The sequence below is a fragment of the Recurvomyces mirabilis genome, assembly GCF_035927965.1.
Source record: "Recurvomyces mirabilis strain CCFEE 5264 chromosome Unknown scaffold_7, whole genome shotgun sequence".
NCBI classification, from domain to species: domain Eukaryota; kingdom Fungi; phylum Ascomycota; class Dothideomycetes; order Mycosphaerellales; family Teratosphaeriaceae; genus Recurvomyces; species Recurvomyces mirabilis.
The window spans coordinates 552,085-576,818 of NW_027041941.1; the positions used below are offsets into that span (position 1 = coordinate 552,085).

At 52.4% G+C, this 24,734-nt stretch overlaps 12 protein-coding genes and 1 non-coding gene across 13 annotated transcripts; 5 read left to right on the plus strand and 8 right to left on the minus strand.

Annotated features, from left to right (window-relative positions):
* Positions 1-115: 115 nt before the first annotated feature.
* Positions 116-319, minus strand: LTS14_003417 (uncharacterized protein; the record flags this gene model as incomplete). Its single annotated transcript, XM_064836122.1, has 1 exon — positions 116-319. The coding sequence occupies one exon, from the start codon at positions 317-319 to the stop codon at positions 116-118; it is 204 nt and encodes a 67-aa protein (XP_064696331.1).
* Positions 320-960: 641 nt separating this feature from the next.
* LTS14_003418 (uncharacterized protein) lies at positions 961-1,446 on the plus strand (the record flags this gene model as incomplete). The annotated part of the gene is made up of 1 exon (XM_064836123.1): positions 961-1,446. The coding sequence occupies one exon, from the start codon at positions 961-963 to the stop codon at positions 1,444-1,446; it is 486 nt and encodes a 161-aa protein (XP_064696332.1).
* Positions 1,447-1,971: 525 nt separating this feature from the next.
* On the plus strand, positions 1,972-2,641 carry LTS14_003419 (uncharacterized protein; the record flags this gene model as incomplete). The annotated part of the gene is made up of 2 exons (XM_064836124.1): positions 1,972-2,042; positions 2,098-2,641. 2 exons carry the CDS (start codon positions 1,972-1,974, stop codon positions 2,639-2,641), a joined length of 615 nt encoding a protein of 204 aa, XP_064696333.1.
* Positions 2,642-3,311: 670 nt separating this feature from the next.
* PDK2 ([Pyruvate dehydrogenase (acetyl-transferring)] kinase isozyme 2) lies at positions 3,312-4,635 on the plus strand (the record flags this gene model as incomplete). Its single annotated transcript, XM_064836125.1, has 2 exons — positions 3,312-3,326; positions 3,385-4,635. The coding sequence occupies 2 exons, from the start codon at positions 3,312-3,314 to the stop codon at positions 4,633-4,635; spliced, it is 1,266 nt and encodes a 421-aa protein (XP_064696334.1).
* Positions 4,636-5,480: 845 nt separating this feature from the next.
* Positions 5,481-6,539, minus strand: LTS14_003421 (uncharacterized protein; the record flags this gene model as incomplete). Its single annotated transcript, XM_064836126.1, has 4 exons — positions 5,481-5,780; positions 5,850-6,327; positions 6,380-6,441; positions 6,495-6,539. The coding sequence occupies 4 exons, from the start codon at positions 6,537-6,539 to the stop codon at positions 5,481-5,483; spliced, it is 885 nt and encodes a 294-aa protein (XP_064696335.1).
* A 746-nt stretch (positions 6,540-7,285) lies between these two features.
* Positions 7,286-7,978, minus strand: LTS14_003422 (uncharacterized protein; the record flags this gene model as incomplete). The annotated part of the gene is made up of 1 exon (XM_064836127.1): positions 7,286-7,978. The coding sequence occupies one exon, from the start codon at positions 7,976-7,978 to the stop codon at positions 7,286-7,288; it is 693 nt and encodes a 230-aa protein (XP_064696336.1).
* Positions 7,979-8,698: 720 nt separating this feature from the next.
* LTS14_003423 (uncharacterized protein) lies at positions 8,699-10,073 on the minus strand (the record flags this gene model as incomplete). The annotated part of the gene is made up of 2 exons (XM_064836128.1): positions 8,699-9,849; positions 9,974-10,073. 2 exons carry the CDS (start codon positions 10,071-10,073, stop codon positions 8,699-8,701), a joined length of 1,251 nt encoding a protein of 416 aa, XP_064696337.1.
* A 118-nt stretch (positions 10,074-10,191) lies between these two features.
* LTS14_003424 (uncharacterized protein) lies at positions 10,192-11,290 on the minus strand (the record flags this gene model as incomplete). Its single annotated transcript, XM_064836129.1, has 3 exons — positions 10,192-10,907; positions 10,958-11,145; positions 11,229-11,290. The coding sequence occupies 3 exons, from the start codon at positions 11,288-11,290 to the stop codon at positions 10,192-10,194; spliced, it is 966 nt and encodes a 321-aa protein (XP_064696338.1).
* A 313-nt stretch (positions 11,291-11,603) lies between these two features.
* LTS14_003425 (uncharacterized protein) lies at positions 11,604-12,590 on the minus strand (the record flags this gene model as incomplete). Its single annotated transcript, XM_064836130.1, has 1 exon — positions 11,604-12,590. The coding sequence occupies one exon, from the start codon at positions 12,588-12,590 to the stop codon at positions 11,604-11,606; it is 987 nt and encodes a 328-aa protein (XP_064696339.1).
* A 2,445-nt stretch (positions 12,591-15,035) lies between these two features.
* On the minus strand, positions 15,036-19,378 carry dcl2 (Dicer-like protein 2; the record flags this gene model as incomplete). Its single annotated transcript, XM_064836131.1, has 2 exons — positions 15,036-19,049; positions 19,262-19,378. 2 exons carry the CDS (start codon positions 19,376-19,378, stop codon positions 15,036-15,038), a joined length of 4,131 nt encoding a protein of 1,376 aa, XP_064696340.1.
* Positions 19,379-19,849: 471 nt separating this feature from the next.
* RGP1 (Golgi membrane exchange factor (Ric1p-Rgp1p) subunit) lies at positions 19,850-22,474 on the plus strand (the record flags this gene model as incomplete). The annotated part of the gene is made up of 1 exon (XM_064836132.1): positions 19,850-22,474. One exon carries the CDS (start codon positions 19,850-19,852, stop codon positions 22,472-22,474), a length of 2,625 nt encoding a protein of 874 aa, XP_064696341.1.
* A 188-nt stretch (positions 22,475-22,662) lies between these two features.
* On the minus strand, positions 22,663-23,889 carry RRG9 (Required for respiratory growth protein 9 mitochondrial; the record flags this gene model as incomplete). Its single annotated transcript, XM_064836133.1, has 1 exon — positions 22,663-23,889. One exon carries the CDS (start codon positions 23,887-23,889, stop codon positions 22,663-22,665), a length of 1,227 nt encoding a protein of 408 aa, XP_064696342.1.
* A 668-nt stretch (positions 23,890-24,557) lies between these two features.
* On the plus strand, positions 24,558-24,639 carry LTS14_003429. Its single transcript has one exon. It is a non-coding gene; the product is annotated as a tRNA-Ala (tRNA).
* The last annotated feature ends 95 nt before the right edge of the window (positions 24,640-24,734 follow it).

Consider the following 24,734-nt stretch of genomic DNA (forward strand, 5'->3'; position numbering starts at 1 on the left):
TCAATCAAGACTCTGGCATCATCAAGAGACCTAATGCTACCCGGACAAGGATTTCTCGCCATTATTTCCGGTTTCCCAATGAAGGTGAAGAATTCCCAAACACCACGCACCACAATCAACCCTGGGCGCGTTGCGTTTTGGTGAGGATGTTCGCGGCCTTGAAGATCTCAAATTGTTCGTCCAATTTGGCTTTGATCTCTTCCTTGACTACCCTTGCCTGCACAACCAACGCAAGCCTTGCCTGCCATTGCGCCTGGCGCCAATCTGGACTCGCGAAATGCAAAGGATCATACATGGGAACGTTGGGAGCTTCCACCATTGTACCACTCCCATCTTTGGGCAAGTGTGTGTCGTACGGCTCTCTCACTTTGCGGAATCTTTGGACTTCGTGGTACCGGATGAAGAGCGCGCTGACTGCGTCGTGAACGAGCTGAAGGCGCCCATATGCGTACTCGACTGCCGTGCGCCAGACGCTTGGCGTAAGTGGGATGGTCCCGATGTTGACTAGGTTTCGCAGACTGGCTTCGATGGCTGGTAGGGACAGCGAGTCTTCGGTCTCGACGGAGCCTTAGAGATCGGTGATAGACTGCTGTCGGAGGAGGTCGTTGGTACTCCTTTTGGCTTTGCTCGATCTGTGCCCACCTACAATTGGGCGTATCGACGTCCGCTTATATACCATCTCCCCTTTCATGGCGGTGTTCGCCTTTTAACAAAGATAAGACTGCAAGTGAGCAACCTTCCACATTGTCACTGTAACTCTGCAGCAATCAGAAGAGGTGTATGAAAGGCAGCTACAATCTCACACATGCTTGTCGAAAACAACCTTAAAGACCAGACCTGTCGCTTGCCAGACCTTCCAGACATACTTCTTCATGCGTGCAGAGCAGACACTTTTCGCAGCAAAAATGAGGCTACTCCCAGCCACAAAGTACCTCATCCATTCGCCACACATTGTCAGCTATGGACATTGATGAACATCAAGACCTGGAGCGCCGACAAATCGATAGTCTCAAAACTTGGGTCCAGATTCACAACGGTATGGACAGTCGACACATCAACAATGCTCTTCAAGGCTGGATAGCCCACCGCTCGGGTATCCTGGAATCCACTACAACCTGGCTCGAGGTCCTCAAGCATGCATACGACATTCTCGTTCCGCTTCAGGAGGAAGTTAACGAGCTGCTCACGCAGTATTGTCACCTTGCAGCTGGTTCATCGCAGATCTCGCGGCTACTGGACACCATGATGTACCCACACGCTGGGAACCGAGAAATGATGCCGCTAGTGGTGCCATTGTATGATCTTACCGAACTTGTAAGACAGACTGTGGATGAGCTGCAAGGTCGTTTAGTTCATCTCGTGCGGGCAAAGGCAATAAAGATGTCTCTGCGTGATCGACTTCTCGAGACGAAGGGTCCGTTGGAGTGCATAATGCAGGACGAGTAGTAGCCGAGAGGGAGACAGGTTGCAATCGAAGCTCCCTGTTCTTGCTCAAGTCGTGAGAGGGGCCAGCGAGAGGGACGACCTCTCGTTGTACTCGGAGAGTTGTCGCTGGGATGTGCATGAAGCTATCTAGGACTTTGTAGGGTTGGGGAGCCTTTACTCATGCGAGGCTCTTATAGTCGGGACAGAAGTCGGACGTGCAGAAGCCCGAGGAAGAGAGGAGATTATAACGTGGATTCAAACGTCGTCGTCGTGTAATGCATGCTCCTTTTCCATCCTTTGCCATCCTTGCTTTTAGCTTCGATCATATAATGCTCGACTACTCAAACTCAGGCTGACCTGGCTGGATGCATGTTGCTTCATCGTCGTCGTCTCATCAATCTTTGTAGATATGGTCCATCCGTGCTTTCACATGTCCGGTGCTCGCACAAGCTTATCCCTGGTACTGCTATTCTGTGGCATTGTTCGCTCGTTTGCTGCTCTGTTGACCTGCAGGATCAGTAAATGATCATCGCATCACTAAGCACAATGGTTACGCGCATCTTGTCCCGGACATGCTTGCTCTGGCTCAAAGAGAATGGAGGTCAAAGAGTGTTAAGGTGATATATGTTGGTGCCTGAGATGGTGCTCCGAGAATATGCTGTCGGCAGACAGACTAACAAGAGAAATGAGGTCTCCACTCAACACCGTTCACATCAAACACGTCGTCAAATTCTTTGACGACAACACATCGTACGACCTTACCGAAATCGACGAGGCCCTCGCCCGCAAGGTGCGAATTAATACTATCCCAGCCGTCCCCGAGGCCTTCGCGGAGTGGCTCGAGGCAATCGCACACGGCTACGACACCTTGACGCCTATCCATAAGGAGGTGAACGAGCTTTACGTCCAATATGAGCGCCTGATGAACACATCCGTCGAGACTCCGCGGACTTTTGACATCCACCCTAAGCACAGTGCAACAGGAAAGGACCTTCTGCCGCCGAGTGTGGAAATGTATGATGCGGTGCTGCTCGGTCAGAAGGATGCCCCTTTACGCAAGAGGCTATTGTTGCTAGCTAGAGCCAAGGTGCTGAAGGAGTACACGCTGGAGAAGCTGAAGCATGCGGTTGATGTTATATTAAACGATGTGCCGAGTCTTGCGGATCGTTTGAATAACATTGTTGAAGCTGCTTTCAAGACTAAGGAGTCCGAATAAGCGTCGAGCCAAGTAAAGGAGAGTGATGTGGCAGATCGTTAGCGGTCTACGGATGCTGGACATCGTTCTCCATTAATGGCCAAGATGGTCTCGTGGTCGGTGGATGTGGTCGTGTTCGCTGAAAAAGCGGCCATAGATAGACGTCTGAATGCCAACGTCTTATGGCTTCTTGGAACTACTGCTTCTTCTCTGCATGCATGTGATCCGTATTCAACTCGTATTGTGCCTTCTGGACGTAAGGACTCGCTGTGGGGAAACCTCACCACATCGTCGTGCCAAGCCATGTGATCTCGTCGCCGCACGGATGGCCCCACGAGCACAACGAGTCGGCCACCCGACATTGTCCGATATATGTGCACCATCACAGCGAAGCAACTCGGCAGTAACCGTTAATGCTTACCAGCAGTCTCTCCGAGCTACCAAAAAGTCAATGTGACAAAGTGACTGCCTCGGCCCCGGCATGTGCCCGCCTGCCCGCTGCATTAACGTGTGAGTCTAAAGCTGGAGACTCGGCCTGGCGGAGAGCGAAGGCGGAGGAGCACTGGTCAGGCATTGGGTCTCACGAGACCATTGACTCACCATGCTTCATTGTCACTCATAATTCATATGTCCTACATTTCGCATTGGACGAGGATAGTAGACACGGCCTTTAGGCCAGCACACCAGCAAGATGTCGTGGAAGAAGGTGAGATTGTTGTGCATAGATGGAGGATACCGAGCATAGCTGACTCGAATATGTACAGTCGGCGCAGTTGATGGACACCATCAAGCACTATAGCAACTTCCCAGCGACAGGCGTGAGTCTTCGACAGATGGTGCAGTTCGGGCAACATGTCTCCGTCGGTACACTCTTTCGAGCGTCACAGTTTGTGTCCGAAGAACTGCCCATTCGATTGGCGCATCGGGTGCAAGAGCTGGGTGACCTGCCTGATGGCTTGAACGAGATGGAGAGTATACAGCGAGTGCAGGACTGGTATGCCCAGTCGTTCGAGGAGATCACAACAATGGCTCGACCAAATCTGTCCGCGGAAACCAAAGAGCGGTTGATGAAGCCAGCGAAGACCAATGGTAAAGCATCGCGAATGTTGAGTGAGACCACACACAATCCGAGTGTCAAGCCCGGACAGTATAGATCGAATCCTACAATGTCAGAAGACGAGGCAGCACGGAAGCGAAACAATCTACGGAAGTACTACAGCGCCGGCGACGATGACGGCGACTGGCCTCCAGAACTCAACGACTTCAACAGCCGGTTCGCACAAACACTCCAAAAGATCAAACGACGGCACGACCCAGTTGTAACGACAGTCGCCCAGGGTATTCTAGAGTACAAGCGAAAACGACAACGAATGCAAATTGATCACCACATCCAAGCCTTCCTCGACCGCTTCTACATGTCACGAATAGGCATCCGCATGCTGATAGGTCAACACATTGCTCTAACAGATCAACGGACAACTTCTGACCCCGATTACGTGGGCATAATATGTACCAAAACCAACGTCCGAGATCTAGCTCAGGAAGCCATCGAAAATGCTCGATTCGTCTGTGAGGACCATTATGGACTCTTCGATGCACCGAAAGTGAGGTTAGTATGTCCGCCAGATCTGAACTTCATGTACGTCCCTGGCCATTTATCGCATATGCTCTTCGAAACCCTGAAGAACAGTCTCCGAGCCGTTGTGGAGACTCATGGGGAAGATAAGGACGAGTTCCCTGTCACGACCGTCATCGTCAGTGAAGGACGGGAAGACATCACGATCAAGATTAGTGATGAGGGAGGCGGGATCCCACGCTCGAGTATTCCTTTGGTCTGGACATATATGTATACCACCGTCGATCAGACCCCTAGTCTAGATCCGGATTTCAACAAGAGTGATTTCAAGGCACCAATGGCTGGGTTTGGATACGGTCTGCCAATCAGTCGGCTTTATGCGAGGTATTTTGGCGGGGATTTGAAGTTGATTAGCATGGAAGGGTACATGGCCATATAAAATTCTCGGAAAGATATGCTGGCATCTTCGCTAACTTTGTCTGCAGATACGGTACAGACGTCTACCTCCACCTGAACCGCCTCTCCTCCTCCTCCGAACCGCTGCAATGACAACGACCAGTCATGAGGGATGAATGGATTAGTCGCTCCGTAGCTTCGGGTCACGGTACTGCATTACAACATAGTAACATTAGTAATAATGACAGCAGCAGCACTTCTGCTGTGGCTCGGAGCAGCGACGGTGGTGGCTATCTTGCCGACTCGCGTCCGGCATCCCAGGGATTGACGCGTACTTCAGCGAGTGGCGGAGGGGATAGTAGATATCTGAGTGGGTTGGACAGGGGGGCTACGTTAAATTTGGCAGCGAGGGCGATGAAGCTGAAGATTAAGACGAAAGGTTTGGATGGCCGGATGAGGCAGAGGGAGGTCAGCGAAAGGAGACAGGTCGGGGATGCGGAGGGTGTCGTCAATTCGCATGATGCTAGTGGAAGTGGAGAAAGCAAGACACCGTGGTGGAAGAACGTTACTATGGAAGAGGGGACCTGAGGTCGAGATTTACTGATTCGTTCCTCACCTTGGACGGATAAGGCCCTAGCATCTTGGTATCGCAGGATGTGTCGGCAAATATGGAATCACGATTTGCACGAGCGACGGTCGGACACACTGCACGGCAAGGTCCATACGGAAAGGTCAACCTACGCAAGCGCCTTGTACAAACATAAATGACTAGCCGAATAGCACCATTACTGAGTCTGGTCCGTGCACCCTTGAGCACTTGACCTCGACTCCAACGGGATGTTATGACAGAACGTATAGGCAGCAAGGACTCCTAGACCGCGAGATCCTTCAAGCATCCTCTTGCTGCCACCGCTCATGGTGTTCGTTCCATAACCCATTCTTGCCTTTGGTCCTCCCGCCTTCGACCTGCGAGGCGAGGCTGGAGTCACGATTGAGCTGGTTGATCTCTGCTCGAACGCTATCGTCTTCGCCTTCGTGCTGTCCGGTGCCGGCTTCGTTGTCGCGGTACTCGATTGCTTGTCGGCGGCGAGTGCCACTGCCGCTTGCTTCGCCATTTTCGCCGGGAAGTCGAATGGACGAGGGTAGCCAAGACGGAGAAGAGGTGGAGTGCGTGACTAAGATGACAATCTAATATCACTGGTCAGCCATGGCTCCCAAGCATGTTCGTGGCTGCGACAGAGTCGAGGTTGCACATACCTTCCAGACGAATACAGCCAGTGGCACGACAAGCAGCATAATCGCCACCTTTTGCTCCGCTGCTCTCCACGGGTCAAGGCAAGCTCGATCTCTACCATACGCCACCTGACAAGCATTTCCTCCTCTTCCCTGTCCTGGGAAGGGGAAAGCCATATCTTTTGAACTAGCTAGACCACAGCACTGGAAGGCATCTTGTATGCGTCTGATCGACTCACCATCCTTGTTCCGGAACAGATGCTGCCAGCGCTCGCGTAGAGCACAGTCGAGACTCCCTGGAGGCGAAATGTGGGAGCCTGCTAGAGTGGCGAGGACGCTTTCGAAGATGAGGAAACCTGTTATGACTATCTGAAAGACGCGCGAGGTAGGCAATTGGCCTTTGGCTGCAAGGCGGTTGCGATAGGAGATTAGTGTTTCGAGAGCGATACCTGAAAGGAATGGCAAGGCCATGGCGAGGCTGATGAGGACATCGGGTATGGGTCTCAGTGTTCGTTAGCAGAGAACAGTCTAGACAATTGGTCGGCTGTGGTTACAGTGAGTAGATGTGGGAATTGTGTAAAGCGTACGCAGCCACAACAGTGAGTCCAGTGAGGTACTGTTTGTAACATGTCAGCTCTCGTTGTGCAAAAGTGTATTCGTGAGACTTACAAGGACGCTGACGGCTGTCACAATATGGCGCCTGGTGATTGGCATCTTGTCGTCAGTGTATTCAGTACACAGACCTGAGTTCTGATGATTGCTGCTTTGGTCGTCTTTATCTCTTGATAGCGCTGCGAGTCATGCCTAATAGCATGTTAAGGTGGCAAAAGTGATTCAAGTCTATATCAGCGGGTATGTATACGGACGCGTCACGATTGACGACAGTTCCTTGACAGGTGCTTGAGAATAGCGGGGTAATAGGTATCTTTGTGCAACTATGCAGAGCATATATCATTGTCTCGTGTGTGTACGATCAAGTACATCGATTCGTGCATGCCAGAGGTGGCGTAGAAGTGACGGGGAAGCTCTCCTGCAGGGCAATACAAGCTCGGTTGGACATTGACATGTGTCAATCGTCTCGTTTCTGAGATGCAGATCTGGAGCACAGTACTTGACATCGACGTGATATTGGACATCAAGTCAGTGACTGAGACGGCATGATTGACTGTCAAATGTACCGCTCCTGTATTCGCTAAGGTCTTGCCACTATACCGGGCTGCCGGCACTCAGAACGAATGCAAAGCAGAGAGGCAAACAGTGATTGTAGAGAGACAGATGGACCACGAAACTACCTTTGATGACACAAACCCCTATCGTACAAGATACTAATCGTAGCCCACCACAGTGATCAAATCTCTTGCTCCTAACGCTCTCCACTCCGACCCATATGGCCTTGAACACTTTCCGATCGAAGATGAGTTCCTAGCACGACCATCTGTCGCAGCCGTGTCCAGATTCGTCTACGGACCATTGCCATTACCATTGCTTTGGGCATGGGCACTACTCAGCGCTTGGCTGCTGCTGGCTGTATGACCGACTCCCACTGTATGGCCACTATCATATGCTTGACCGTTGATGTGTACGTGGCCATTGCTTAGTGCCTGACTGCTTCCCACGTTTTGCCCATTATCTAGACTGTGACCATCGCCAAGGGCTTGGTCATTGGCTCCATCACTCTGGGCAATACCGCTGTTTTGCGGGAGACCATTGCCTGGTAGATGTCTAGTACTGGATGGGTGTATGTTCCCCAGTAGCTGATCATTGCCGGCCGCACTGACCCTCTGAACGAACAGCCCATGGTCGGCTTGTCTTAAGTAGTGATCGACTGTTGTAAGGGATGCCAGAAGTCGTCTAAGATTGGATGCAAGTACCTCCTTGTACCTCCAATTTGTTGTCACGGCGATGAAACCCTCTTTAAGACTGTCGATGTCCTCGGGAATGTGATTCATGTCGAGCATTGAGACATTGGGAGGAGAAACAACTATGCCGTGGAGATTCTTGACGGCTAAGGCGTGCGGCCTGGGCGGCAGACCCCTGACATGGATCGCATGCTGCATCACGGCATGGAGTGTATTCGCTTCCTTGTCCACGGGAAGTGCGATCTCGTGGATCTTCAGAATAGCTGCAGTCCACACCATACAGCTGGCAGCCATGGGCTCTTGCCGGAGGTCGGCATCAAGTTTGTGTTCGACCTCCCTATATTCGACCTCTCTGTTGTTGCAGGCGAAGTTCACCTAGAGTCGCTGGTCCGAAATTCATGTTCGTGAAGGATATCTGTGAGGAGGAGAAATCGCGCTTTTCGAAATAATGTTTGTCAAAATAACACCGGTGGAACAGTTCGTGCGAATCCGCCACGCTCTCTGGTCTTCTACGCCCTCGCACTTGCCGAGCCCAAGCAATAGCCATCCTGCTCGTTGCGGCATTCGTAAGATGCCGCGGAAAGGGCTCGCCATGATGCCCCGTGACTCTTGATTGTAGCTGCCTGTGAAGACGCTGATTCATGCCTTACTGATTACAACGTCTTGGTTCATGCTCCTCTGTCTGCTCACCTCGACCGATCTCAACGCAATATCAACACGACATTCCAGTCGCGCAATGAATATACTTCGCCAACCCACGTTTCTGATACTCCAGCATGCCAATCAACAACGCAACCTGGAACCTCAGAGGTCGCATAGCCTTGCGGCCGAAGTGGGACGAGCAGGAGGCTTCAAAGCAAGGAACTCTTTGCTGGGTCGAGGTAGCGAATCGTGTCGGGCAAACGGTACGATATTTCCTGATTCAGTTAGTAGCTACGCCAATGACTCATAGTCGTCGCCCGTTGGTGATATTTATCGTCATTGATTTTGCATGAATATGAATGTGCGAGCTGCTCATGGCCGGTTCTCCTTGCTTGAGCTGGCTGGATTCGATGGTGTCTTGCTTCCAGACCGCACCTCGAGCTTTCGTGGCTTCTTGCGAGGCTGATCAGGATCATGAGCTGTAGCAGATTTGCCACTGCTATATTGTCTCGATGAGCTTCTTTGCGCAGAGCCAACTTCAGGATGGCCTCTTTCGCCTCCGTTCGCATCAGCCATGGCTCCGTCTACCAGTCCCTCACCTGCTTCTGCCTTGACAGCTTCGGTAATCTCCTCCTCACTCTTTCCCTCCTTCTTCATCTTCTCCGCTACCTCTTTGGCCTTTTCCTGATTGAGCTTGACAAACGGCCCATGGATGCCACCAACGCCCACACCAACCAGTCCACCAATTGCCGTAGTAGGTAGCGCTGCAACGCTACCGACCAGTGTGCCTACAACTGTCCCAATCCCCATGCCCACACCCCCGCCGATACCTGCACCACCCATCCCTCCTTGCCACGGCCCACTAGTCAACCTTTTCGCCCATTTACTTTGTCCATTGGCTTGCAGCTCTTTGTCATATGCCTCTTGCACTAGCCTTTGCCTTTCCACTGGATTGAGACACTTTAGTGCCATGTCTTTGAGGCTCAAAGCCTTCTGTAGCAAGCCATTGGCCTGCTGCTGTGCGGCTAGTGCCTGCATCAGCTGGTCTGCTTGTGGGATGCCTTGGGTCTTGTCTTTCAGCTGAGCCATGAGCTGGTCCTTCTGATCAGCATCAAGTCCACGATTGTTGACGGTCTTCATGAGTTGCTGTCGCTCGGCGTCTCCCAGACCTTTGTCGTTCAATGTCTCCATAAGCTGCTCTTGGTTCGGTATCTTCTTCTGGTTGCTCTTCACAGCTTGCATGAGTTGTTGCTTTTGCGGGCCGTCCGGTCCCTTTTGCTCAATCGTTTTCAGTAGCTGCTCCTTGTCAGGCATCTTGCCCTGCTGAACGGCAGCCATGATGTCCTCGCCAGCAGACTGCGCAAAGGACTGAACGAAAGGATTGCTCCAGAGGCCTTTCAACCAGCTGAGACCAAACGACTTGCTTCCCTGTTCGCCTGTATCCCCAGTATCATTCACGTTACTATCGTCCTTGTTTTTGTCACGTGCTGTAGCTCGTTTCGTCGTCTCATCAGCCAGCCGCCCTGAATCTGGTGAGGCTCTGCCATGCATCTGCTTTTGTCCTCAGCATCATAGGGACGGGAAGCGAGAGCCTAGAAGCGAGCAACATTTCCTGCCTTGTTGCACGAATGACCGCATTCTGCGTACCGCGAGCATGGGGGTATGCAGACCAGACGGCATGACGTTTGTGAGGATCGCCATCCTTGTCCACGTGCGTCAAACCTTGCACATTTGACGTTCGACACATGCGGATACAGTTTTCAATGAGAGACACTCGAAACGACTAGAATAGCTTGTGTTTTTCGAAAGTGATGGTAGGAGACAACGGAGTAATGCTGAAGTGTTCATTAAACACTGTCCTATAGCTACTTGCCCTCAATCTTCTTCCCAAAAGTGAAGTCCATGTAGCCTACCGGCCATGTATGCAATGAACGACTATGCGAGAAAACCCAATGGCCTCGTCGCAGACGACCCTGACTGTCTTCCCTAACAGCAGCCTTGCCACCTTGAACATCCTCCACAAGATGCATGGTTTCTGCGAATGTCCGTGTTCGAAGACAACTGACGAATCCATCGAAGCAATGTATAGCTGGCAGTACCGGGATGCAGTATGTGAGCAGCAGATGTAGTCGGTTGTGCCAGAACCACAGAGCAGAGATGATGAACAGTAACCAGTACTCCAGTAGCATTAAAGCCAGACTGCCTACACATCGGTCTTGTAGTTCAATGATAGCAAATGCGTCGCTAGTCTCCAGCGTACTCTTGATGACCCGTTTTGCCTGCTCATCATCGAAATGATGGAACGACAAGCAGAAGAGGCGGAACACTTTGCTACCATTCGAGACAAGGCCCTGGTCTGCGGCTGCTTGCTTGTCCCCGGGTGTTGTAGTACTAATGACACTAAAAGGAGGGAAGCTCGCATCCACGGGCTGAGGCACGAAGGAGAGATTGTCGGAGCGCGAAGCATGAGCCATCCACGCATCGAGGTTTGGGACGATGTCTGAGAGGCGAAATTGAATTGGCTGTTTGCCCTCGAGCTTCCGGTGGCGGTTGATATGTCTTTCGATGACTGGAATCGGTCCTATAAGACTTCAGTGGTTGCAATGACATGTAATTCCGAGCGACACTTACCACCACCGCCAGAGCAGAAGTCAATAATGGTCCATTGAGCAGAGTCGATGTCTTCGATGGTGTTGAGAGCGTCGAGGATGGCGTTTGCAGCGAGTTCAGCCGGTGTTTGCCTCTGTATGATTGGTAGCTTCTTCGTCCATTGCGCCGTCAAGGTATTCTGGCAAAGATGTTTCACAAGGCTAGGGACACTATGTGCATGGTCAGCGTTTGTCTTGACAGTCTGGTTGGCGGGCTTGTGAACACATACTATTCGAGGTCGCTAATTTCGAACAAATGCCATCGGCCGAACGGTACTTGAAAATTGACACTTTGGATCAATGTCATTAGTGCCATCATGCAGCACAGTTGCAAACAAAGATGTTGATGTTTAATGTCAGCGGAAGATTATTCATGGAGCTCGTAATGTCGTCAAGACAGCGTTGAAGCGTGGGGCAGCTGCGAGTCCATGAGAAATGAGACTAGCAGAAAGAAGAGACGGCACATTCCAAGCAAAGTGCGAAGTGCGATAGAGCGGCTGATGCCTACAGAGGACATACATTGTCAAATCTATTCAAGCTAGATAATACTACTACCCGGGTATCACAAAGAGCAGACCAATACTCCACCAACCTATGTTACCTTCCCAAATGCGTTGACGGTGCCTGGGCTATTTGGTAGAGTCTATGTGCTCTTCGCCATCCTTTAGTAGCTGCGAGGCCAGTGTATCGTCTACACCGTTCATGGTTGTGGTGGTGCTCTTTATTTCCTCGTTTGTCTCCACGGTAGGCTTGACGGGAGCCAATGTCCACACCCACTGACGATGCCGTTTCCTCCGTCCAGCCACGGGGGTGACGGGACAGGTATCACTGTCTTCCTCGTCCGAGGATTCGCGCTTCTCACCGGTTTGTGGTGAGGTTGTAGCAGAGGTTTCCCGCTCCGTCACCTCGGTCGCCGGGTCCACATCTCCCTCCTCTTGGTTGTCATGTGTCAAGACGAACTTGGGAGGTGGCAGTTCCAGCGTAGAAATGGTGGAAGACGACGAGTCGATGTCGCTATGTGCCATGGTGTACTTCGTGTTTCTGATATCCTCCGTCAATGGTGCCTGGAAAGCTACCTTCTTCGCCGGAGGAAACATCGGTCTTGCCTGTGCGAGCGACCGTCTCTTGCGGCTTTCTCGCGGTAGAGGTCCGTTTCTCAATATTGATTGGACGTTATACGAGATCTTGTACGGCACTTCAGCGGGCAATGAGTCGATCGTTGAGACCGATGTCGCGGACGTGGACGACGGCGATGAGATCTGGTCGAAGGGCTCAGCTGTACTATGCAACTCTGTTCGCAATGGTGTAGGCTTCCGGGTTGTGTCTGGAGGTACGCTCGTGGTGAGAGGTTTGAGGACTGGTCGGCGCGCGCCTGGCTTTCGTAATTGTGCTGCTACGCTGTAGCCATTCTGAAAAGTGTTACGCGCAGTCGGCGATGTTGCAGAGAGTGTTTCGAGCCTCAGACTCGTAGATGCTTTCCCGAATGCTGGTGGTGTAGCCTTGGTGTCGAGACTGAGCTTTGGTCGTTTGGCAGGCGATGGACCAGGCGCAAGCAGCGTCGGCACAGGTGCTTGGCCATAAGTAATGGGAGACGACGGTAGGATAGCGACTGACATCGTGGTAGGCGGTAGCGAGGAAGGTGTGCGTGTGGGCAGAGGTGGTGACATAAAGGCCAGCATGACTCTCGAGACCCGTTGCCGAGTCCCTAGAACAATGTGTTGGATTCGACGGTAAGGCTGTCTGTACACAACTGTTCCCGAAATGTCTTGAGCCACGGCACACTAATAGGGCACTATCGTGCCCTCGTGCAGGTGTACGCCGCCAGATGATGTTGGATCTTGGTCAGAGTCGAAGAAGAGACGCCAAATGCAGGGCACGTCTCGTATCGTGAACGCCGCGCGGTCGTCCCTTCACGCAGCGTGGGTCGATCGTATTCTTGGTTTTGAGTTGGAGCAAGTGGTGGATCAGCAAGGACCGAGGCTGAGTGTAGTAGGCCGGCCGGTGACAGCACCCTTATGGCTTGGTGAGACTCGAAACGGTACGTACTAATGTATCCAATATTGGCGCTGATCCAAAGTCTAAGAAGAACAGTTAATGGTGAAGAAGGATGGACAAGTTGTACTACAACTACATTAGCGTCCCATACTCCGTGATCCGCTGTAGAAGTCAGATTTTGCCGCGAAGATCATGAGGCCTGCAGGCAGTGACTGATCTTAACGGAAATAGAGCAAGATGATGAGTTGCTGCGGAGGTAGGGTGTCTGAATGAGCAGCCGCATAAGCTCTCGTGCTCACATCCAATAGCTGTTGAGTGGAGCAGCCGTTCCGAGCCAATGCTATTTCAAGACGGCAAGACAAGTCGCTGTCTAACCTTAAAGGGTATACCAGATCGACTCAGACCCCGAAGGAAAGATGTACCGAGTACTATATAGATTTGGGGCCAGGCAAATCGAGCAGATCCGTCCTCCTTCAGTTTCCCGTGGCTCGCCCGTGGGTGCAGCGGATATTTTTTCGCGCGCGGACATCTGTGCGTGTGATATGGAAGCTCACGGCAACATATGTTCGACTGTTTTGCCCATATCACGAGGTACACATTGCGAAGTACCTATGTAAAGGCAGACGGCAGCCTACACGTGATCCCCAGTTTTACTGCGCAACGAGGCTTGGGAATGGCAATGAAACACAATCCCGGCGATAAAGTCGTTGCACAGATCGTGGCACTTCGGTGGCATTCGTCAACCCGTCTTGATGATATTTCGGCCTTTTGCCACGCATCCGCAATACCCTGTACGCCCAGCCTGTGCTCGTGGGCGTGTTGCGCAAGTCCCGTGGGCTCTCGCGTGCGGCATCAACCAACGGCTAGATGGGTGGCGTTCTGCAGGCAAGATCAACCGGGTGTAGTTGGGGATTCGACTTCCGCCTTCGAACCGTTCTTCCTCGCGTATACACGTGCAACGAGTATGACGGGACGTAGCTCATGCTCTCTTCTTAGTTGAGAGCGGCAAGTTGCTCTGTATTGGCCGATTCGCCCGTCTTTTGATTGAACCGGCGACAACCGTGTTCGTTCTGCATGTGGTATACGACTTCCATGCCTGGTACGCTTAGGCAAGCCATAAGCACTGGAGATCGTGAAATGGTCTTGTGCCGCGCCACTGACGAAGACACGCAGTGTCTTTGCGTCAAAATTAGCCTGAGGCACTTATGGCGCCATCATGCATACATGATCCCATGCTCGCCTATGCAGCCCTGGGCCCCTGACGGACGTTGACAGGATGTGTGCTCGTTATCATAGCGAGAGCAGATCTGACAGGTAGGCACGTTCCTGCTTGCGCAAAAAACCCCTTCAGCGACTCAATGCAAGACTTGGTCACCGGCCCCAAAGTACTACTACAATTTTGGTGAATGGTGCTACAGGACGAGACCGATCGGAGAAGGGCAGGACCTCGAGCGACTCCATACTATGGTAGGAAGTTATGGGATCGAGAGCGGATTAAGGTGTCTCTCCCTTTCCACTGCCCATCGAGGGATGACAATGAAGCTCAGGAGCTTGAAAAGTTCTCGGACGAACGCCACAGTGGTCTCGTCGCGGAGTGACGAAGAACGATATCCCAGTATTAGCGAAGCATGCGAACGAAGACCTCAGACCCTCAACGGTGGGACTTTAATCAGCCTATGATCATTGATCGAGGTGGACGAGCCGTTTTGTTTCCGCCGTAGACTACGTTCTGTTCATCGGGTGCTGCAAGACCAGGTGGTGAGGGTCTCTGCACATGGGGACACAGACTTTGGCCATGTTTAGCTTACTACGCCTATGTAAGGGAAGGAGCGACGCGGTACGACTACTGCAACAACGTTTCCTCGCAACACTTAGAACAGGCTATCGGAATTTCCTCGTGGTTGAATATATCGCAAACCTCTACAACTCATGAGCTCTCTCGTGCTTTGGCGGGTAGCAGGTCCGTGGAAGCCAATCTGCCGCTACAGCGCTGGAACTTCGGTGTGACCTATCAGGACCTGTATTACCGTTTGGTGAGATACTCTGGATCGCTTCTGCCGCCTCTATCAGTACTGCATTGCCGGCACGATATCTACCGCGCCGTCCTCAACCTCCATCTCACCCGCGCCGCCTTCCACAAACTCCCTCTTATTTCTTGAGCTTTTCCTGCTTGACAAAATCTTGACAGCTTCAGCCGCAGCTCTGACCTCAGCCTCGCTCTTGCTCCCGCAATTCTCCCTTCTCGCAACCATCACTTCTCCGACCATGACTTCACAAACAAAAGACCTTCTTCCATCAGTATCTTGCATGGAGTGGCTGTATACCACACTGTCGTTACCAGCGAGGATACCGACTTTCTCCTTGGGTGAGATAGTCTCCATACGACCTTCGAGCATCTGGCGCATGATGGGAAGTACTCCGAGTCTCTCCAAGAAAGTCTCACATGCTTGCAGGTTGCCGTGACAGTCGATAAACACGGCACCCAAGGTAGACTCTACCAAGTCCGAGAAGAATTTCATAGGTGCCATAGCCACTAGATCCGGCCAGGGATATTCTTTGCCTTCTGCGAAGGCGTCCGCGATGGGCACTCGAAGTCGATCAAAGACTTCCAGTGAGGCTTGCTTGGCGTGAAGCAAATGACCACTTGCTCGGACGAAGTCATGCAGGTGCAATAACCTTGCAGATTCCTGCACATCGTACTTGCCACTTTGCGTCTTGACAATCTGATTGTATTGCTGGACCGCACTGTACTGCATGCAGCAGTACCCTAGAAACACTCCATTGACCAGCGCCTCGTGCAGATTATGCATCTCATAGTGCTTAAGCTTCCGCTCGTGGGCGTATAGCTTCGGCACAATGATGAGGTCTAGGACTGCATCGCCCAGAAACTCGAGACGTTCGTACGACATGCCGGTGCGTTGAAAGGGTAGCGAGGCGTGGGTGATAGCTTCCAGCAGCAGAGTCTTGTTTGTGAAGCGATGCCCGATCATATCCTCCAATTGCGCCAGTGCATGATCGTGACCAGGTTCGACGGAAGCTGGCGTCAATGTATCGATACTATTACCGAGATCATGCCAAACCTCATCGGATAGGATGATCTGTATGCTCTGATACGCCTTCTCGATCCCACCATCCACAAATGCAGCACCGATTAGAGCCTCAGCTACGTCTGCGACAGTCTTGCTCGACTTCGAGCGCTTCTCAGGCAAATCAATAGCTAGCAGGCTGCTGACGTATGGCGGTCGCCACTTGGCTCCCGTGAAAGATTTTGTGAGGATATAACGGTCAAGGCCAAGCTTTAGTGCACCCTGGCAAAGCGTGCAGTTCCTTACGAGCCGAAACTTTTCCAGCGTGAGAAATCTCTCAGGCCATGTGAGATGCTGCGATGTCACTTGTAGACTGGCGCAGAACTTGAGGATGGAATCACCAAGAAACTCAAGACGATTGTAGTCTCTGGCTTCACCAGCCGAAGGCGCGGTGATGGCTTCGGAAACTAGATCGACGTCCCCGATGTGCAGGTCTCGAAGCAACCCTGATCGAAGGTCTTCTGCCAAGAGCCGTGTGTCGATGCGATGTAGAAATGATGGTATGAAGGCAGCAAACAGACAGTATTCGAACGGCGTTGTATGAACGGTGCAGTCCTTTGCCGGAAAGACTTCTTCGCTAGTGTATGCAGTATTGATACACAGGCGCTCAGCCACAGGGTGCAGGAAGTCCTTACGCTTCGCGAAAGCAGTGACGACGAGATCGAGTTCACCAAAGGATCCGGTCGCAAGTCGCTGAAGGATATATGGCTTGCCCGGGCGATCCGCGACATATACGAGCGCCGGATCAATGTTGTCCTCATTCCAACATATGAAGCGCTTCAGTGCAGGGACACAAACAACCTGAATATGTGTTGGCATGTATAGCAGGAAAGGAAAGTCGTTCTTGTCCTGCGCCATGCGCGAAGAATGCAACATCTGCAGCATCGCGTGCGTATGCTGTCGGAGCTCAGCCCGCTGTTCTGGCTCGACATTAAGTAATTTGGTAGCAGCAATGGTGGCCGTGTAGCTTGTTGCTTCGTTCCAGTATAGCATGAAGCATTGCACGGCAGTCAACGGGACCGGCAGTAGCATGGTGATCACGAACGACTGGCCATCGCACGAAGTAATGGAGACCTCTGCAGCATGCCACTGTGTCCGCTGTGCTTCGACAGCCTTGGCGAGCACCACCCATGAGTCAAGCCTCGCAGCCACTTCTATAATGCTAGGCTGATCGACATGCCCTCCAGCGTCAGCGACTGGCGCCTTAACCAGAGGCAAGAGTCTATCGTTCAACAGTCCAGCCTTGTGAAGTGCAATATATGCCTCGAAAGCTGCGTCCTTGATGGCCGCGGTCTCACTTCTCCACGGTCCACGACTGCTGGCACTTCGAAGACTCGGATCGACAAATGAAGGCAACGTTACCCTTGCAGTCCAGGACTTCTCGCCGGATGGGTCCACAGTGGATGTGGCATGGTAGTCAGGTCTTGTATCGATATAGTTGCTCGCTTGAAATGTGCTGACGCTGCAGAAGTGATGGAGATGAGCCTTGGCATCGTGGAGCGTAAGTAGTGCACTAGTCGAAGGTATGCGATAGACACGTGTGTTGATCGCTTTCTCGTCCAATGATTCGGCAAGCTGTCGCTCGCGCTGCTCGTCCGAGTATTCTTGCTTCATCTGCTCTTCCTGTGATCGCCATTTCGACGGATCAATCTTGTCGTTGCCTTCTTCCACGAGGACGTAGTATTTCGAGCCTTCCTTCCTCGCACGACCACGCCGTTGCAGAAAGCCGATAAGTGTATCTGGTGCGTCGAAGTTGATGACCAGGTTGCACTCACGGACATCGATGCCTTCTTCCAGCACACTAGTGGCGATAATCAAATTCTTGTTGCCTTCTCGGAAGTGTCGAAGATCTTCAGCCTGCTTCCTAAGCTCCGCGAGGTCCGCTATGCTCGAACGGCCATCGAAAGAGGAAGTACCGACAAATGCGCCAACTTGATACAAGCACTTGAGCTTCGATGAACGACACAATATATCAGCCAGACCCACAACCGTTGCCCGCTCTCTTACAAAGATGATGGCTCTGCCAGCTCCGGCGACTTGAGCTGCTTGCTCATACAACAGACTGACGAGTCGTTCAGCCTTGGATGATAGACAGGCGACTGCACCAGCGCAAAGTGTCGCGGCATTTGATCGAATTTTCTGGAGTATCGTCAACAAGTGCTGCTGCTCATGCATACTCGTATCCGGCATGACCATGATCTGTACAGTCGATGCTTCGAATCGCTCGATACAGGTCAGGATAAACTCTCGTGCCGCTGTTACACCTAGCTGTGCATACATAGTGGCTGCTCGTCGATTCAAAACGCGGAGTTCTTCGCTACAGTGAGTCTTCTGTTTTTCCAGCACTTTCTGCATGTCTCGACGCGCCTTATCGTCATCGTATCTGCGAAGCTGAAGCACATAAGGATCTCTCGAGAAGTCGTAGTGTAGCGCAGCATTTTCGAGAGCCGAGCACACACCATCAGCCCCAGGGTAGCCTAGCTCATCGGAAGCGGCGTATTGTATCATAGCGATATGTGGCGGGTAGACGAACTTCATGAGCTCGTCCAGTGACCTCCTTGGCGTGATCACGGTAGCATCGAGATTCGCCTCGAGCTGCTGAAGACTACCAGCCTTCGGATTGATAGCCGGACTAGCAGTAAGACCGAGAATATGTGGTACATGTTCAGCTCGAGATTTGGCCGGATGGTAGAAGTTCTTCATGATGGCGTTCATCGGGTCGTTCTTGATACAGTGATGGGCTTCGTCAAACACGACCAGACACAATTTTGACATGTGCACAAAGCTATGAGTAAGAGCATCTTTGAGTACGGCTGGGGTCCCGATTACCACTCTGACGTTGAGTAAGACTGCATCCCATCGTCGCTGATCTGACCAGTTATCGACGCCATCCGCGCCTGTCAGGGAGATGATGCGATAGGCTGATAGATGGAGGCTAAGTGTTTGGAAGTGCTGGTTGCTGAGTTCGACGCTATTTGCCAGGAGCCAGATGAGCTGTGTGGAAGTTAGCAACATGATGAATCCTCCAAGTGCTCTCCTTTTACAGGTAGCACGATGTTTGGCATGCCTTATCCGAGCTGGTTCGTTCGAGCTCGGCGCGAATGCGTGCGATGGCTACGAGAGTCTTGCCACTACCGGTCGGCATCTAGACAGATTGGTCAGCCACTGGAGCTGCCTCAGTGCCATCAGGGTGAGTTCCAACGCACGACTACGATCGTGTTTCTTTCGAGGCTGGATTCGAGCATCTCCTGCTGGTATGATCTTAAAATATCCCGATGTGGCTCGTTGGGCTCGCCATCGCCGCTTGATGTGGCCACAGCCATTGTGGTGTACTTATTTGTCAGGGATGTATATAATCATTCTATCCTACCATGAACACGAGCTCAAGGCTGCATGAGAATGGTTACACAAACAAGCAGCAGCTGCAGGTGCCTGCCCTTGCAAAAGCTTGGCATGCATCTTCACGTGCTGCTTGCACCACAGCATGCTCCAAGTATCGCTGGAGACGTGTTTTGCAGGTAGGCTACCAGCATCTATATCGATGATCAGATGGTTAAGCGGCTCGACAACTCTTGCGGCCACTTCAGAACTTCCAAATTGGGGATGACAGCGGGAGCATGCCAAGGCCGATGTCATCCATGTTGACATATGAACCTAGCCCTATTAGATACCACGCCATCGCGCAGTGAATGACTCCGGCTTCACGTCTGGTCGTGCAGACCGTGTATGTATCGATGGTGAAGACGCGCAGCAACAATGCTTGCGCTGAGTGAGGAGCTCTTGCGACGAGCACCATGCCACCCACGTCGGCACTCTCGAACATTCGTGCCTTCGTGCAGTGGAGGGAGCCGAGTGTATATGCAGGAGAGGTGATAGAATGCATCATCACGTTCAGGAACATCGCCAGGACGTGCGAGCAAGAGGAAGGGGTTGATAGCGAGACACCACTAGCCAATGGACACAGTCACGGAAGGACGGCTTCGAATGCGCCCTCAGCCGCTGGGAGTCGGAGAGCTTCGGTAGCACAACTACGACCAGCTCCTTCGCGAGCTGGATCTTCTGGTATGGCAGCAAGAAGTGCGCCTGGAGTCCGAGGACATCGGCCAACACTTTCGCTCAATGTTGTGAGTGCCGAGTCAAAGAGCGGTCTGCACTCGGCACCACTGCCCATGAAGACACCACCAAGCGCGATGCGGTCTGCGAAGGGTCATGGAAGATCACTATCGATCATGTCTCTTGGCAGCGATGCTCCTAGTGACAGTAGAGCTCCACATACAGCACCAGTGGTAGGCAAGCGACCAGCGAGAGGCCATGGCAGAAGTGCGAGTCTGCAAGTGACCACTCGAGGTGCGACGACTTCACATACTGCTCATGGTCTGGGTATCACAGCAGCTCGACAGCCTTCGCCTCTATATGAGTCAAGTACGCCACCAGCCATGGCAGAGGATGCACTGCCTCTCCGGCCACCTCGACGACGACCGGGCACTGTCTCCGCGGACAGTACGCCGAATCTAGGTGGACCCAACGGACAACGCAGAAGTTCTAAACCGAACGCGTTAGATACGGGATTCAAATTTCCGGCCCAGCCAGCAATAGTAAAGGATTCATCGCCTCCCAAACCTCGACCTAGAAGTCCTTCGACCATGCACTCTGCTCAACAGCGACCGATTTCTCCCAGGCCGCCTGAAGGATGGTCTGGTGCCCTGAGCAACCTCAACCCTGTCACGCGAGTCATGTCCGAGTCCTCTACCATGAGTAGTACACCACGCAGCAGTGGCGACTTTTATAGCATGAGCAACAACAGCGATGAGACTTTAACGTCCGAGGCACCTATCCTAGTTCAGCAGGATGATAGACTGCTGCCTCGAGTCAACCCTGTGCAACAGACACCACGCTCACGCCAGTCCAGCTACCGCCAACCTGCCGAACCAGAAACACTTATGATGGGCTATGCACAGACGATGGGCAGGTTCATACTGGACGGTAGTCTGGTCAACGCTGCACCGTTCGAGGAAGTCAAACGGAAAGGTGTGCAGAGTGGCGGTGGCGTTGTGGGCATCGAGCGTTCAAAGCGCAGCTCAGGTATGTTTGGCGCTTTCAGCTGGGGCAATATTGGCGAATCGCTGGGCGGACTGCTTGGTGGCGATGATATGAGTTCAATGGCGTTGATGAAGGCAACGGCCGGGTCACGCAGCGTGCCACTGTTATCGACGCCGCAGAATCTGCTTTTCGTTGACCTACGGCTTGCGCCTGGTGAGAGCAAGAGCATTAACTACAGTTTCGCGCTACCTCGTGGATTGCCACCAAGCCATCGTGGGCGTGCGATCAAGGTGCAATACTATCTTACGTTGGGTATACAACGACCGGGTGGACAAGCGATCAAGCAAGTCGAGATACCGTTCCGCGTGCTTGGGTCGTATAATGCTCGTGGCGAGACGCTCGGGCATGATCTCATGTCGCCATACGTACTTCTGCAGGATGCTGCGAGGAGCAAGAGCATCACACCCGGAACACCTTCTATATCTGGCCTGCCAACATTTCTAGCAAAGGAGCCGCAGAAGACACAGAAGACACCCAAACAAGGACTAGAAGACTTCTTACGCTACACTGAACGATTACTCTCCGAAACCCGCGACACCAACGGCGCACTTCTCTCACCCACCTCGCCACCCTCACACTCCCCAATGTCCTCGCCAAACGACACTTTCGCAGACCATTCCCCCGGCACAATCAGAGAAGCAATCGACCTCGCGATCCTCCGCTCCAACCACGTCCCCACCAATTCACAGAACCCTTCTGAAGCGGCCGCAGCAAGTCCCAATCGCTTCAACATTGCTCGTTCAGGCCAACCAGTCGCAGTCCTCACCCTTCTCCGGCCTGCCTACCGCCTCGGCGAAGCCGTGACAGGGACAATTGACTTTACTGCTCCCGGTCCAGGTACAGGGCTGCATCAAGCGCCCACATACTCCATCCTCATCGAGCTCGAAAGCGCTGAACGCGTAGATCCATCCCTTGCTCTACGAAGCACGGCTTCCATCAATCGCGTCACACGTAAGACGTACGCTTCTGTGGCAGAGAATACCCTGTTCGCGCGCACTGTGTCCTTCAGTCTGGCGATCCCGGCTTCAGCTACTCCTACCTTTGAGACCACGGGTGTGAATTTGGTTTGGAGGTTGAGGGTCGAATTTATCACTGCGCGGTCGGTACCGGCACATGGGTACGAGGAGGGGAGAGAAGAGGATCATGATTATGGGTTGTTGGAGGAGCTGGGTACTGATGAGCGTGGGACTGTCTTGATCGCGAAGGAGAGATTGATGGCCGAGAGCTTCGATATTGAGGTTCCGCTTAAGGTTTATGGGGTTGCTGGGTTGGTGAGCGATGGTGCAGGAGTGGGGTCGGCACAGGCTCTAGAAGTATAGTCGTATGGTGGTAGCAGGACACATGCAGATATTACAAGCATACCTTTATCGAACAGAGCGCTACCATTACCGAAGTCTCCGGAAGGTCGAGTATAAAAAGACTCATCGTGGCTAAATGTTGAGCTTTGTTTCTGTGTCATGACACAGTAGCCCTACAAAATTATGTTCCACTGTTATGTGAGACCAGCTCACAACAACCTATCAGCCAACGAGTCATTCCTGCTCCTCTCCTCGACATGCTCTGGCAATCCACCAACAACATCATCCCAACTCAACCCGTCTTCGCCCTTGCTTTTTCTCCGTCTTGGCAGCCTCTCCTCCTTCAATCCCTCCTCCCCACCCACACCCATAGCCCTCCACTTAGCAGGCGCCCTCATCCCCTGCTCAGCCATACTCTGCCACTTCTTCGCTCCCCTCCTCTCCCACCTCGCCCTGCGATCCTCGGACTCTTCGTCGTTGGGCTGCCATTTTGACTTCAAGATCCGACGTATAGCTTCCGGTGTGATTTTGAAGTGGGCTGACAACATCTCTGTCGTGTAAGTGGCCGAGTCCGAAGCGTGAAGAGCACGTATCCCTTCTAGTGTATCGGGCGATAAGCGCTTTCGTGGTTGCCAGCCTGTCTCGCCAAACTTCTGCTCAGTGACTCGTTTTTGAATCTGCCAGGGTTCTCTCCTTGGCTTTGGCTCGAGCTTCGTAGGTTTTGCTGTCTCTTGTTCCAGAGGCAATTCGCTCAAAGGCCTGAGAGGCTTCCGGGCTTGCACCGGAGTAGCATTGTTTTCGAATCCTGCCCACACGCTCGGCTCTGATGTCTTGAGCTCGTCCAGCTTCGCGAGCACGCTTTCGACCTGACCAGGATCCTGCTGTAGATGTAGTTGACTGTCTCTGTTATGCGTGCCTGCTTGGATTCTACGCATCTTGCGAGCTAGACGTGATTGCTCCCGGGCTGTCTTTGGTACGTCGTCCGATGTAGCGCCCGCTTTGGTCTCCCTCGAAGTCCGCACACGGTTGTCTGGTTTGGTGGTGTGCTTGCCAGCGACCACATGGTCGTCCTTCCCATCAGAATCTTGTGCATTGGTTGCAGCAGCATCGGCTTCGCCATCCTTAACATCTAAGGTCCTCTCAACCGTGATGGGTGTCTGTGTGGTAGTGTTTGCTGTCTTGTGCTCCAGATAAGGCCTCCCATTCCGCTGTTCGTTGCGAGGCGTAGACCCGGAAGCGTTCACATCGTGGACTAGACTATCGGGTGGAATATATGCATCGGTAGTGGCATGGCTGGGCGTGGCTGTACGTGATCGTTTCGATGCGGCGAATTGTCGACATTGCTGGAAGAAGACCTGTGCTCTGTTCTTTCGTGATGCATGAAATGCTGCATACATGTCGATGCCGGCCATGCGACCAGCTATCGGTATGCTCATGTCTCGCTATTTGGAAATGGTGGAGTGCTATAATGGCAGTGTCGTATAAATGTTCGAAGCATGTGATAACTTCCCCTTTCGGGCAAGAACGGGATTAGTCAGACGGCTTTCTTCCATTCACTTCACTTCACTCTGCTTTTCGCTGCGCATACTCCTCGCCCGATGCATGAGTTTTCAGTTCACGCAGCCACACTCTCGAAGCAATACGTGCCATGGATCTTGAATTGTCAAACAGTGGCGTCCATGACCATGCGTGTAATTAGGTCATAGTGTGGCACAGCGGACTCGTTAATGTGATATTCAGTTGGTGTATGGCCACCAGCTTTAGCTAAATTCGAGCAGTGGTGACCACGAGATCGATGAATGCTTGTGCGAATAGATGTCTCAGTAAGTCTTTTGCTGCTTGTAGCAACATGATTAAGTACTGACCGTATTCAGATCTCTCGTAATGAAACACCATTCGTCCCCACCTTAACCAGACGACTTCCTTGCCTTCTCAAGACTACCTCTATCATGATCAATGCTCGCCAATAGGTGCCGTACATTACCACAATCTGGGATATCGCAAGCTGCCCGCCCAGAATCACTCACAGCGACCAAGTCCGAAGTGCCGCCGATAATCAATATAGATCGTTCAAACAGTGTGTTCATCCATCAACCACCAATACGGGCTCGTGATGTAGTGGTTTAACATGCCTTCTTCGCCTTCGGGCCCCGAAGGTCCCCTCGGTTCGATTCCGAGCGAGCTCATTCCCTCCCTACGGAGGCTGGACACGACGAACCACCCAGGCTGGCGATATTACAGTACACGGGTGAGACTGGCCGCGAAACTGAACACGACCAAC